The 16,907-nt window shown below is 37.8% G+C and overlaps 1 protein-coding gene across 2 annotated transcripts in view; it reads left to right on the top strand.

Annotated features, from left to right (window-relative positions):
• Window positions 1-14,184, top strand: part of LOC137388958 (vacuole membrane protein 1-like) — a 71,978-nt gene extending 57,794 nt beyond the window's left edge. For both annotated transcript variants that reach the window (XM_068075470.1, XM_068075469.1), the window contains exons 10-13: window positions 1,565-1,681; window positions 1,949-2,010; window positions 12,810-12,909; window positions 13,880-14,184. In XM_068075470.1, coding sequence (XP_067931571.1) covers window positions 1,565-1,681; window positions 1,949-2,010; window positions 12,810-12,909; window positions 13,880-14,035 — 435 coding nt within the window. In that variant the 3' untranslated portion in view covers window positions 14,036-14,184. The remainder of the gene's footprint in view (window positions 1-1,564; window positions 1,682-1,948; window positions 2,011-12,809; window positions 12,910-13,879) is intronic.
• The last annotated feature ends 2,723 nt before the right edge of the window (window positions 14,185-16,907 follow it).

Raw genomic sequence — 16,907 nt, 5'->3', positions numbered from 1 at the left:
TCAGAGTCTTGGCTTTCGAATGAGCTTATATTCAATACACAAAGAATAATAGAACTATGAAAAACGGGGCGTCAAAAGTACGTCCTGCAAAAAAAATATTTGGTTCAGGTACTCAAAATGTGACGTCCTAATTCTCATTTAGCCTTAGGTCATCAATCCCTTTCGCTGCCATTGAGGCTGCGTTTTTCTGTGACAATCGGTGCTGTTAAACCCGAAGAGCGCTAATAATAAACTAAGATTCTAGGTAACAACAATGCCCATGATCGTGCTAAGCGATCGTGCTAACGCCCGACCAATACAAACACATGTTCTGGGTTAATTAATTATGCTTCAATAAATTTACTGTCGTTGATAAAGGTAATGAAATCACATCGATTAAATTATGACCTGTTGCGTTGCCCTTGGATTAAATGTCAATCGAGATCACGCAACACTTGAAATTAATTAGTCTCAGTCATCGGGAAAATATAGTATAGTTCTTGGAGGTACTTATCATAGAAATAATATGTACATGGAGAACTAATGACACTGATTCCTTTGTCATCTTCATTCGTTCTCTGGAGTTGTCCTACCTTTGCCTGCCACTAGCGTCATTATCGTAGTTGATAAATAAGCGGTAAGAGCACACAACAACAAATATGAGAATTGTGACATCACAATTTTCGAGACTATGCCAGTAAACTTTTTCGCAGTAGAGCTCTGGGGAAATCCTATAAACACCAACCAATGTTTGTCTCCCCATGGCAAACAATAGCTCATTCGAAAGCCAAGGCTCTGATGTATTGAAATATACAATAAAAAAATTATGTAATTTATGTGCTTTAAGGAAGTTTCAGTATGTATTTTAATAAACTTCAAACTTTGAACTAAAATTTTTTCATTTATTCGTTTTATCGGTTTTTACCGTAACTGATAACGCTGAACTCACCATGGTATATCTTTTAATAATGTATATAATCAGTACACAAATTGCCAAACTTTAAGTTCAAGCTTAAATGTTGTGGATATGGTGGGGCGGAACAAATCAGCCCTAACGGAAAAAAGACAAAGAAACATCGTGTTGCATATACTTAGGTCCCAAAATCTTTTTTAACTGGGGCATTGTAATGCATGGTCGCATTGCTAAAATAATTAGCGTGTGCATACTAATAGCTATAATGTAAATCCCAAGGCGTTGGTGTCTGATATAATGTGTAGCAGTTTTGCGGGTAAGTAGACAGGTAAGTAGTAATGTGATGGATGGTCAGGCAAACTTGAGATAAGATTTGAGTGTTTCAAGCAGCAAATATCTACAAAGACATTTAGCTCCTCAGCAGTAAAACCATTTAGACGTTTGTAGTAACTGTCCATATCAGGTAGGATAACCCTGAATCATAATTTTTGGAAGCTTTCTAATATTTCTTTATCAGTTTTCAATTCAACGGGATACCAGCTTGTCACGGCGTAGGACAGAATGGACAATATACGATTCTGGTAGAAGAGTGATAGGCCATTTTCTTTTACACCTGTCTTTCTGAGGTAAATTATAGCATGAGTTGATCGTCTAATTGTTCATCCTCTGCAGATACCAAACCCGCTGTTTGACCTAGCTGGAATTACCTGTGGCCATTTTCTGGTACCATTCTGGACATTCTTTGGAGCTACACTCATCGGAAAGGCTGTTATAAAGATGCATATACAGGTGATCTTTGGCTATACTCTTCACCGTTGAATTATTATTGTTCAGGTGGAATAACAGCTGCAGTTGATCAAATAAAGCATATTAGAAAAGGATTTTTAGTTTCTTTCTCAGTTTTTAGTTTGTTTTCCAGTTTGTAGCAGTTTTTGCAAAAATAATAGAGGTTGTTTACACTGCAAAAATGAATAACGATCATTTCTTTAAAGCAAAAAAGCAAACCGAACTCCTGTTTAGACTGCTGTATTCATGTGTTAATCTCTGCTTTTGTAGAAACTGTTTGTAATATTTGCCTTCAGTCAACACCATATAGAGCAGATGATTGACCTCGTCAAGTGAGTTGCCTTTATTTTATTCTTTAATTCATTCATCGCTCTTGTTGTTGTTGGCAGACTATTCATAGACCTAATGTACATCCATAGACCTATCTCCATAGACCTATCTCCATAGACCTATCTACATAGACTTATCTCCATACACCTATCTCCATACACCTATCTCCATACACCTATCTCCATACACCTATCTCCATACACCTATCTCCATACACCTATCTCCATAGATCTATCTCCGTACACCTATCTCCGTACACCTATCTCCGTACACCTATCTCCGTACACCTATCTCCGTACACCTATCTCCATACACCCATCTCCATACACCTATCTCTATACACCTATCTCCATACACCCATCTCCATACACCTATCTCTATACACCTATCTCCATACACCTATCTCCATACACCTATCTCCATACACCTATCTCCATACACCTATTTCCATACACCTATCTCCATATACCTATCTCCATACACCTATCTCCATACACCTATCTCCATATACCTATCTCCATACACCTATCTCCATACACCTATCTCCATACACCTATTTCCATACACCTATCTCCATACACCTATCTCCATACACCTATCTCCATAGATCTATCTCCATACACCTATCTCCATAGATCTATCTCCATACACCTATCTCCATAGATCTATCTCCATACACCTATCTCCATAGATCTATCTCCATACACCTATCTCCATAGATCTATCTCCATACACCTATCTCCATAGATCTATCTCCATACACCTATCTCCATACACCTATCTCCATACACCTATTTCCATATACCTATCTCCATACACCTATCTCCATAGATCTATCTCCATACACCTATCTCCATAGATCTATCTCCATAGACCTATCTACATAGACTTATCTCCATACACCTATCTCCATACACCTATCTCCATAGATCTATCTCCATACACCTATCTCCATAGATCTATCTCCATAGACCTATCTACATAGACTTATCTCCATACACCTATCTCCATACACCTATCTCCATACACCTATCTCCATAGATCTATCTCCATACACCTATCTCCATAGATCTATCTCCATACACCTATCTCCATACACCTATCTCCATACACCTATTTCCATACACCTATCTCCATACACCTATCTCCATACACCTATCTCCATACACCTATCTCCATAGATCTATCTCCATACACCTATCTCCATACACCTATCTCCATACACCTATCTCCATACACCTATCTCCATAGATCTATCTCCATACACCTATTTCCATACACCTATCTCCATACACCTATCTCCATAGATCTATCTCCATACACCTATCTCCATACACCTATCTCCATACACCTATCTCCATACACCTATCTCCATACACCTATCTCCATAGATCTATCTCCATACACCTATCTCCATACACCTATCTCCATACACCTATCTCCATACACCTATTTCCATAGATCTATCTCCATACACCTATCTCCATACACCTATCTCCATAGATCTATCTCCATACACCTATCTCCATACACCCATCTCCATACACCTATCTCCATACACCTATTTCCATAGATCTATCTCCATACACCTATCTCCATACACCTATTTCCATACACCCATCTCCATACACCTATCTCCATACACCTATTTCCATAGATCTATCTCCATACACCTATCTCCATACACCTATCTCCATACACCTATCTCCATATACCTATCTCCATACACCTATCTCCATACACCTATCTCCATACACCTATTTCCATACACCTATCCCCATACACCTATCCCCATACACCTATCCCCATACACCTATCTCCATACACCTATCTCCATACACCTATTTCCATAGATCTATCTCCATACACCTATCTCCATACACCTATCTCCATACACCTATCTCCATACACCTATCTCCATACACCTATCTCCATACACCTATCTCCATACACCTATCTCCATACACCTATCTCCATACACCTATCTCCATAGATCTATCTCCATACACCTATCTCCATACACCCATCTCCATACACCTATCTCCATACACCTATTTCCATAGATCTATCTCCATACACCTATCTCCATACACCTATCTCCATACACCTATCTCCATACACCTATTTCCATACACCCATCTCCATACACCTATCTCCATACACCTATTTCCATAGATCTATCTCCATACACCTATCTCCATACACCTATCTCCATACACCTATCTCCATATACCTATCTCCATACACCTATCTCCATACACCTATCTCCATACACCTATTTCCATACACCTATCCCCATACACCTATCCCCATACACCTATCTCCATACACCTATCTCCATACACCTATTTCCATAGATCTATCTCCATACACCTATCTCCATACACCTATCTCCATACACCTATCTCCATACACCTATCTCCATACACCCATCTCCATATACCTATCTCCATACACCTATCTCCATACACCTATCTCCATACACCTATCTCCATACACCTATCTCCATACACCTATCTCCATACACCTATCTCCATACACCTATCTCCATACACCTATCTCCATACACCCATCTCCATATACCTATCTCCATACACCTATCTCCATACACCTATCTCCATACACCTATCTCCATACACCTATCTCCATACACCTATCTCCATAGATCTATCTCCATACACCTATCTCCATACACCTATCTCCATACACCTATCTCCATACACCCATCTCCATATACCTATCTCCATACACCTATCTCCATACACCTATCTCCATACACCTATCTCCATACACCTATCTCCATACACCCATCTCCATAGATCTATCTCCATACACCTATCTCCATATACCTATCTCCATACACCTATCTCCATACACCTATCTCCATACACCTATCTCCATACACCTATCTCCATACACCCATCTCCATACACCTATCTCCATACACCTATCTCCATACACCTATCTCCATAGATCTATCTCCATACACCTATCTCCATACACCTATCTCCATACACCTATCTCCATACACCTATTTCCATAGATCTATCTCCATACACCTATCTCCATACACCTATCTCCATAGATCTATCTCCATACACCTATCTCCATAGATCTATCTCCATACACCTATCTCCATACACCCATCTCCATATACCTATCTCCATACACCTATCTCCATACACCTATCTCCATACACCTATCTCCATACACCCATCTCCATAGATCTATCTCCATACACCTATCTCCATAGATCTATCTCCATACACCTATCTCCATACACCTATCTCCATACACCTATCTCCATACACCTATCTCCATACACCTATCTCCATACACCCATCTCCATACACCTATCTCCATACACCTATCTCCATACACCTATCTCCATACACCTATCTCCATACACATATCTCCATACACCTATCTCCATAGACCTATCTACATAGACCTATCTCCATACACCTATCTCCATACACCTATCTCCATAGATCTATCTCCATACACCTATCTCCATACACCTATCTCCATACATCTATCTCCATACACCTATTTCCATAGATCTATCTCCATACACCTATCTCCATACACCTATCTCCATAGATCTATCTCCATACACCTATCTCCATAGATCTATCTCCATATACCTATCTCCATATACCTATCTCCATACACCCATCTCCATACACCTATCTCTATACACCTATCTCCATACACCTATTTCCATACACCTATCTCCATACACCTATCTCCATACACCTATCTCCATACACCTATCTCCATACACCCATCTCCATACACCCATCTCCATACACCTATCTCCATACACCTATCTCCATACACCTATCTCCATACACCTATCTCCATACACCTATCTCCATAGATCTATCTCCATACACCTATCTCCATACACCTATCTCCATACACCTATCTCCATACACCCATCTCCATATACCTATCTCCATACACCTATCTCCATACACCTATCTCCATACACCTATCTCCATACACCTATCTCCATACACCTATCTCCATACACCTATCTCCATACACCCATCTCCATATACCTATCTCCATACACCTATCTCCATACACCTATTTCCATAGATCTATCTCCATACACCTATCTCCATACACCTATCTCCATACACCTATCTCCATACACCTATCTCCATTGATCTATCTCCATACACCTATCTCCATAGATCTATCTCCATACACCTATCTCCATACACCCATCTCCATATACCTATCTCCATACACCTATCTCCATACACCTATCTCCATACACCTATCTCCATACACCCATCTCCATAGATCTATCTCCATACACCTATCTCCATAGATCTATCTCCATACACCTATCTCCATACACCTATCTCCATACACCTATCTCCATACACCTATCTCCATACACCTATCTCCATACACCCATCTCCATACACCTATCTCCATACACCTATCTCCATAGATCTATCTCCATACACCTATCTCCATACACCTATCTCCATACACCTATCTCCATACACCTATTTCCATAGATCTATCTCCATACACCTATCTCCATACACCTATCTCCATAGATCTATCTCCATACACCTATCTCCATAGATCTATCTCCATACACCTATCTCCATACACCTATCTCCATAGATCTATCTCCATACACCTATCTCCATAGATCTATCTCCATATACCTATCTCCATATACCTATCTCCATACACCCATCTCCATACACCTATCTCTATACACCTATCTCCATACACCTATTTCCATACACCTATCTCCATACACCTATCTCCATACACCTATCTCCATACACCTATCTCCATACACCTATCTCCATACACCCATCTCCATACACCTATCTCCATACACCTATCTCCATACACCTATCTCCATACACCTATCTCCATACACCTATCTCCATACACCTATCTCCATAGATCTATCTCCATACACCTATCTCCATACACCTATCTCCATACACCTATCTCCATACACCTATCTCCATACACCCATCTCCATATACCTATCTCCATACACCTATCTCCATACACCTATCTCCATACACCTATCTCCATACACCTATCTCCATACACCTATCTCCATACACCTATCTCCATACACCCATCTCCATACACCCATCTCCATATACCTATCTCCATACACCTATCTCCATACACCTATTTCCATAGATCTATCTCCATACACCTATCTCCATACACCTATCTCCATACACCTATCTCCATACACCTATCTCCATAGATCTATCTCCATACACCTATCTCCATACACCTATCTCCATACACCTATCTCCATACACCTATCTCCATACACCCATCTCCATATACCTATCTCCATACACCTATCTCCATACACCTATCTCCATACACCTATCTCCATACACCTATCTCCATACACCTATCTCCATACACCTATCTCCATACACCTATCTCCATACACCTATCTCCATACACCTATCTCCATACACCTATCTCCATACACCTATCTCCATACACCCATCTCCATATACCTATCTCCATACACCTATCTCCATACACCTATCTCCATACACCTATCTCCATACACCTATCTCCATATACCTATCTCCATACACCTATCTCCATACACCTATCTCCATACACCTATCTCCATAGATCTATCTCCATACACCTATCTCCATACACCTATCTCCATACACCTATCTCCATACACCTATCTCCATACACCTATCTCCATATACCTATCTCCATACACCTATCTCCATACACCTATCTCCATACACCTATCTCCATACACCTATCTCCATACACCCATCTCCATATACCTATCTCCATACACCTATCTCCATACACCTATCTCCATAGATCTATCTCCATACACCTATCTCCATACACCTATCTCCATACACCTATCTCCATACACCTATCTCCATACACCCATCTCCATATACCTATCTCCATACACCTATCTCCATACACCTATTTCCATAGATCTATCTCCATACACCTATCTCCATACACCTATCTCCATACACCTATCTCCATACACCTATCTCCATAGATCTATCTCCATACACCTATCTCCATACACCTATCTCCATACACCTATCTCCATACACCTATCTCCATACACCCATCTCCATATACCTATCTCCATACACCTATCTCCATACACCTATCTCCATACACCTATCTCCATACACCTATCTCCATACACCTATCTCCATACACCTATCTCCATACACCTATCTCCATACACCTATCTCCATACACCTATCTCCATACACCTATCTCCATACACCTATCTCCATACACCCATCTCCATATACCTATCTCCATACACCTATCTCCATACACCTATCTCCATACACCTATCTCCATACACCTATCTCCATACACCTATCTCCATATACCTATCTCCATACACCTATCTCCATACACCTATCTCCATACACCTATCTCCATACACCTATCTCCATACACCTATCTCCATACACCTATCTCCATACACCTATCTCCATACACCTATCTCCATACACCTATCTCCATATACCTATCTCCATACACCTATCTCCATACACCTATTTCCATACACCTATCTCCATACACCTATCTCCATACACCTATCTCCATACACCTATCTCCATAGATCTATCTCCATACACCTATCTCCATACACCTATCTCCATACACCTATCTCCATACACCTATCTCCATACACCTATCTCCATAGATCTATCTCCATACACCTATCTCCATATACCTATCTCCATACACCTATCTCCATACACCTATTTCCATAGATCTATCTCCATACACCTATCTCCATACACCTATCTCCATACACCTATCTCCATACACCTATCCCCATACACCTATCTCCATACACCCATCTCCATACACCTATCTCCATACACCTATCTCTATACACCTATCTCCATACACCTATTTCCATAGATCTATCTCCATACACCTATCTCCATACACCTATCTCCATACACCTATCTCCATACACCTATCTCCATACACCTATCTCCATAGATCTATCTCCATACACCTATCTCCATACACCTATCTCCATACACCTATCTCCATACACCTATCTCCGTACACCTATCTCCATACACCTATCTCCATACACCTATATTATAACTTATGGATCTTGTGTAAGAATGTAGCAGCGCATGATAAGCATTACTATGATAAGTATAACAACAGATGTGTAGAGGGTGTCACTAAAACTTTTCAACTTTTTCGTTCTCCCCGCCGGTTCTCCTAAATACATGTACCTTCACACCTGTCACCAACGTAAATGCTGGTGACATCATTTACACCGAAAACAGCTTTTACGATAGTGACAGTCTTTTGGAAGTTTGTCTATTCAAGGCAATTGACTAAAACAACAAGTTTATAGCAATTTGTAAAATCAACAACTAGTTTTCATATACGTGTAGAAGCAACGGTTTGTGGTGTTTTAAGAGATTCTATAATGTATTGACATGCAATTAGCTCCAATGAAGTATCATTACCGGCAAATTTTGGAGTCGAGCCCTCTACACTCATGTCTAAGCAATGTTTTTCTATGGTTCACTGAAAGTAAAAGCAAATGCACTTGCTGACTGGTTGCCACTCCAACCAATCAGATAATTTGACTAACAAATTGTTAAAATATCATCTGCATTACTAACAGCTAAAACAAATTGGCAATGCGCTTTTTTTAGTTTTTGGTGATGATGCGTGATTTTGTAGCAGTTTGTCATTCATATTTGCCTATTAGCTTATATATAATCTGCTCTTGTTAGAACAAATTATTATTTGTTTTTCGGAAAACCAACATCAGTGAGTCAGACTCCAGACTCCACTATATTCGTTTTCTATGTAAAAACTGTCATACGTCGGAGGAAATATTTTTATAAATATTCCCCCTACTTTATTTTATTCAATCTCAAGCTTATAAATCAATAAGTTCTTCAAGTAATGACATATTGCATTATCATAAATCATTATATGAAGCGATATAGAAAACTAACTGTAAGAACTTAATTTACTGCATCCATGAAATAATCAGTAGAAATTAGTTTTTTATTGTTGCTTTACCTTAGAAAGGCATGGTTGGAAGTGTAGGCTCAATGGGTAGGTTTGGTTGCAGGGACAATGATAAAATTACACAGCACCATACTCCAGCTTATACTAGCTGTAATTTAAATTAATTTAATTTATATATTATTAATATCTTTCATCATTAATTTCTAACAACTCGCTTGCAAAACTGTTGGGAGATGTTTTGAATAAAGTTTGTTGAGAATTACTTTATGTTTAGACAAATATCTCCTCTAACCTTATGTGCTGAAGACTCATGCGCAGCGGTGGTCACAAGTCGAGGTTTGACCATGCTATAAAAATTCAAACTTCCTTAGCCTTAAAACCATGACTAAGAGATGCCTAACTTTTTAGTATCACAGGCTTGACAAACACAATATTGATCAGCAAGTAGTACTTTATTAAGTGACTCATCTGTTGTGTTGCTTTCTTAGAGGAGTCTTGTAGTGTTTCCATGTGAAACTTTAAATGTTTACTTTCTAGTGTTTCCGTGTGAAACTTTAAATGTTTACTTTGTAGTATTTCAGTGTGAAACAGAATGTTTATCAATAGATTTTTAGGTATGGAATTGGTAATAATTATAAATAAACGCTCTTGCTCGAACTCATCAGCGTCATAAAACCTTCAAATTTTGTGAGAATGTTTGCTTAGATGATTGATATTTGAGAATGCATTGAGTTGTCTTTAGCTTTCTCAAGAGAACAATTTGTTTCCCAACCTGCAAAATTCAAAACCGCTGTAAAACAAACTCTATTACATTTACTAAAGCCATCATTTGCCTTGGTTGAGTATTGATAAAAAACAATATACAGTCAAACATGGATAACTCGCCCACGGATAGCTCGAACACATGGTTAACTCGAACGGTTTCTTTGGTCCGTTCCCACGTAATGATAAATTGCTTTAGATAACTCGACCTCAACTCTGTTAACTCGAACAGTTTTTTTCCCAACGGCTACTGAGACGGTTATTATCGCTTTAGGAAATCACTTTTTTCCAAGCCTTAGACGTAAACCTCAACTTTTCGTAATTCATAGGCGTCGTTATTACCACCATCAGCAAAATATTTTTGTCAACAACTTTTCTAAAGGTTTGGTGAAATTTGATTTTTACCAAACATCCGCCTAGCGATGGCCCTTCGAAAGCAAGAAAAAGTGAGGTAACCTTCGCATAAACTTCAAGGAAAATCAGCAAAATTGATCTTGGTTAAAACACTCGAAAGAAAAAGATGTCTTTTCTTCTGAGCATTTCAACAACGATCAAGTTTTGCCAATGTCAATCTAAAAATCGTCTTAGCATTAACATCACCTCAAACAACAAACCAATCTCAAGTGATAGTAAAATCTCTATACTTTTTGATAAAAAAGTTTCAAACTTTACATTAGAAGCATTTAATTTAAAACAAGCCATTTATGCTTTTGATTTATATTATAGTTTGTATATGTACATGTATCTACTAATAAATAAATGGACTTGTGACAGTGCTCTGATAACTTGAACGCTCTGATAACTCGATCACTTTCTCTCGGTCCCGTGAAGTTCGAGTTATCCATGTTTGACTGTATATAATTAATAAGAAACTGGTAATGTTCCCTACAAGGCTAATGTATTAGTAATATAATATGTTTCCGTTTTATATTTTTTACTAAATAAAATATAATGCAATACGTAAGGTCTGTGGAAGTAGTCATAATCAGAAATAAATTGAGCTGTATAGGTACTGTATAGTGGCTGTATTGTGACTGTATAGTTACTAGTTACTGTATAGTTACTGTATTGTGACTGTATAGTTACTAGTTACTGTATAGTTACTGTATTGTGACTGTATAGTTACTAGTTACTGTACAGTAACTATAGAGTTACTGTCAAGTTGCTGTATATTGACTTTATACTCACTGTACTGTAACTATATAGTGACTGTATAGTTACCTTTGGCGGATCGGCTAATTGAAGTTTAGCTCTCGGAAAAATTGTGTGATCGCCTAATTTGGCTAAATTGATTGCTTTTCATCAGAATCTCATGTCGGCTATTGCAAGCATTTGCCGATTCCATTGTCTTGATGTAAAGTAATAGTATATGCTAGAGAAAACAACTCTATAACACTGACCAAATTACTGTCAATATATTTGTAACCATTTTTCATATTAAAATCATTTGGTGCTTAAATGAGTAAAATATAAACCAGACTCCCTTAATCGCTGTCTGATTTTTCTTTATTTCTCATTGGTAGATGAGTTTCTTTAATGCTGCATATTGGTTGGTTAGTATTTATCTTTCTTTTTACTGATAGATGAGTATTTATCACCCTTCTTATTGGTAGATGAGTATTTATCGGTTTTCTTATTGGTAGATGAGTATTTATCACTTTTCTTATTGCTAGATGAGTATTTATCACCCTTCTTATTGGTAGATGAGTATTTATCACCCCTCTTATTGGTAGATGAGTATTTATTACTTTTCTTATTGGTAGATGAGTATTTATCACCCTTCTTATTGGCAGATGAGTATTTATCAGTTATATTATTGGTAGATAAGTATTTATCACCCTTCTTATTGGTAGATGAGTATTTATCACCCTTCTTATTGGTAGATGAGTATTTATCAGTTTTCTTTTGGGAAATGAAATTGTTATTCCACATAAAAGCTAAAGAGCGATGATGGTTCTTTTGCTTAATTAGTTGTGATCAATTGTAGACAAATTCCAATGATAGGAAATGGTCTGGGTGACCCCTTCAGGCAATATCTTCTCAGCCAAAGAGCCAAGTTGCATAAGGATAATGCAAACCAAGAAATGGTTAGAATTTCTATTTTCTTTGTGTTCATTTCTGGCTAGTCAGTTTTAGCTGTCACTCAGCTGACTGTTTATTCTACTGACTTATCATTATGAAAAACTCTTAAAGTATCTCTGACAGCAGTATCTCTGACAGCGCACTGTTAGTAACAGATAACATTACAAATTTGGGTTCGATAATATTATTGTGTAATTTCAACTTAATACTACGTACCCAAACGTTTGTGTTTTGTTAAAAATCTCTTTACGCTTATCAGATTGACACTGCGCTAATCGGCCGACTTCCTGTATAGCGGAATAACCTGTACTACAATAATAGCAGTGTTCTATGGCGTTACAAAGCTCTATTGTGAGGGAAGGGTTGTATGAGCAGACCACCAAATCTCTACCCGTTGCCTATAGCTTATTTAATGTGAAAAAGGACAAATCCAAGCAACACCGAGCACGATTGGCCAACTTAGAGCTTATGTTTTCCATATAAATATGCCTCCATCTATCTGATTAGAAACTCAAGGGTGCACCTTCATAGGCATTAAGTGCAGTTAAGTGCAATTATGTGCAGTTGCCCTCTACGAAAGTGTTCATAGATTGTTGTTGTGAAAGCAGTGTAGCAATTTATGCTGAAGATTTAAACTCGTGCTGCCGGCTATCTGATTGGTTATCTGATTGAAAAGGAAAGAAGTGCCGAGTAACTAAAGGCCTAAAGGCTAGTATTTTATATTGTTAGAGCTCTGTACTCTGAGTACAGATATGACAGACAGCGATGCTGTCAGTTAGAATTCTGTGACCTAGGGGTAGGCTTCACGGAGTGCAACATGAAGCTTGAACGACGTCTGGCCTTCCCTTTTCTTTTTCTTTCTTAACCGCACTTGCTTACAAGTGTGAGCACAGCCTTAGTTTGTTCCGAATTGTTTACCAAATAAATTACGGATTATTTTTAGCATCTGTGTCATGTTTTTGGGTGTTTTTGTAGGAGACGCCGTGGCTAAGCTGGATATTTGAAAAGATTGTCATCGTCATGGTTGTATACTTTGTCATATCCATCATCAACTCCTTTGCTCAAAGCTACCACAAACGTATTTGCATTGAGAGGCGCAAACTCTCACCAGACAGTGAAAAGTTGTCATAGCCGATAAAACAGCTGTTTTATTGTTTTGAACAGCTTCAATGACTATCAAGTTTACTAGCCAACTAAATTGAAAAGCTTAGTTTAAAAGCATAATCCGTAGTTTCAGAAACTTGTAATATATCTGAAATAAAGAAGCATTCAAACCTCAACGTTCTTGTATGTAGACTGAGTTCCGAAGAGGCATCAACATGTGTATTATTTTGAACATTCATAATATGAAAAGTATTATCAGAGTCGATCCTGACTCTATCTCATCTTGCACACTTTACTCGCTGAGCTCTTTTAATGTCGTACACTTTTGCCATGAGTCGACTACAGCCGTCATTTCTACGAGTTTTACATGTATGATGACAAATTTACTACCGGTACATTCATATAAGCTCTCAATACTATATATGCTGTTTCATGGCTCTAACTAGAATTGTCTTCTCCCCGTTGTGAAGGAGTACCCGTGTAAGACGTTCTGTCTTATCACATTAGGACTTAATGCACCTACATTGACCAAGACTCATGAAGCTGTAGGTGTTTTACAAATGCTGCTTCTGGTTACAAATGCTGCTTCTCATTACATATGCTGCTTCTGGTTACAAATGCTGCTTCTGGTTACAAATGCTGCTTCCGGTTACAAATGCTGCTTCTGGTTACAAATGCTGCTTCTGGTTACATATGCTGCTTCTGGTTACAAATGCTGCTTCTGGTTACAAGTGCTGCTTCTGGTTACAAATGCTGATTCTGGTTACAAATGCTGCTTCTGGTTACAAATGCTGCTTCTGGTTTTGTTGTTGGCATGTTTTTGTTTGCTGAAGTTTGGTGAATTCTTACCCATCTCAATGATCATCCATCGTTGTTTTCATATTTAAATTAACTTTTCATTTGAATCTTTGTCATTATATTAACAAAAAACTTTCAAGACAACGCTTAACAGCTTCTGTCATCTAATATAACTGGTGATTACAACTGTGGCTGTGAACTATCTTTACATCTAATATAACTGGTGTTTACAACTGTGGCTGTGAACTATCTTTACATCTAATATAACTGGTGTTTACAACTGTGGCTCTGAACTATCTTTACATTTAATATAACTGGTGTTTACAACTGTGGCTGTGAACTATCTTTACATCTAATATAACTGGTGTTTACAACTGTGGCTGTGAACTATCTTTACATCTAATATAACTGGTGTTTACAACTGTGGCTCTGAACTATCTTTACATCTAATATAACTGGTGTTTACAACTGTGGCTCTGAACTATCTTAACATCTAATATAACTGGTGTTTACAACTGTGGCTGTGAACTATCTTTACATCTAATATAACTGGTGTTTACAACTGTGGCTGTGAACTATCTTTACATCTAATATAACTGGTGTTTACAACTGTGGCTGTGAACTATCTTTACATCTAATATAACTGGTGTTTACAACTGTGGCTGTGAACTATCTTTACATCTAATATAACTGGTGTTTACAACTGTGGCTGTGAACTATCTTTACATCTAATATAACTGGTGTTTACAACTGTGGCTGTGAACTATCTTTACATCTAATATAACTGGTGTTTACAACTGTGGCTGTGAACTATCTTTACATCTAATATAACTGGTGTTTACAACTGTGGCTCTGAACTATCTTTACATCTAATATAACTGGTGTTTACAACTGTGGCTCTGAACTATCTTTACATTTAATATAACTGGTGTTTACAACTGTGGCTCTGAACTATCTTTACATCTAATATAACTGGTGTTTACAACTGTGGCTGTGAACTATCTTTACATCTAATATAACTGGTGTTTACAACTGTGGCTCTGAACTATCTTTACATCTAATATAACTGGTGTTTACAACTGTGGCTGTGAACTATCTTTACATCTAATATAACTGGTGTTTACAACTGTGGCTGTGAACTATCTTTACATCTAATATAACTGGTGTTTACAACTGTGGCTGTGAACTATCTTTACATCTAATATAACTGGTGTTTACAACTGTGGCTCTGAACTATCTTTACATCTAATATAACTGGTGTTTACAACTGTGGCTGTGAACTATCTTTACATCTAATATAACTGGTGTTTACAACTGTGGCTCTGAACTATCTTTACATCTAATATAACTGGTGTTTACAACTGTGGCTCTGAACTATCTTTACATTTAATATAACTGGTGTTTACAACTGTGGCTCTGAACTATCTTTACATCTAATATAACTGGTGTTTACAACTGTGGCTGTGAACTATCTTTACATCTAATATAACTGGTGTTTACAACTGTGGCTCTGAACTATTTTTACATCTAATATAACTGGTGTTTACAACTGTGGCTGTGAACTATCTTTACATCTAATATAACTGGTGTTTACAACTGTGGCTGTGAACTATCTTTACATCTAATATAACTGGTGTTTACAACTGTGGCTGTGAACTATCTTTACATCTAATATAACTGGTGTTTACAACTGTGGCTGTGAACTATCTTTACATCTAATATAACTGGTGTTTACAACTGTGGCTCTGAACTATCTTTACATCTAATAGAACTGGTGTTTACAACTGTGGCTGTGAACTATCTTTACATCTAATATAACTGGTGTTTACAACTGTGGCTCTGAACTATCTTTACATCTAATATAACTGGTGTTTACAACTGTGGCTGTGAACTATCTTTACATCTAATATAACTGGTGTTTACAACTGTGGCTGTGAACTATCTTTACATCTAATATAACTGGTGTTTACAACTGTGGCTGTGAACTATCTTTACATCTAATATAACTGGTGTTTACAACTGTGGCTCTGAACTATCTTTACATCTAATATAACTGGTGTTTACAACTGTGGCTGTGAACTATCTTTACATCTAATATAAC

The sequence above is a fragment of the Watersipora subatra genome, chromosome 2, assembly GCF_963576615.1.
Source record: "Watersipora subatra chromosome 2, tzWatSuba1.1, whole genome shotgun sequence".
NCBI lineage: Eukaryota > Metazoa > Bryozoa > Gymnolaemata > Cheilostomatida > Watersiporidae > Watersipora > Watersipora subatra.
The sequence above is the reverse complement of the archived record's forward strand: the minus strand, read 5'-3'. Positions and strand labels throughout refer to the sequence as shown.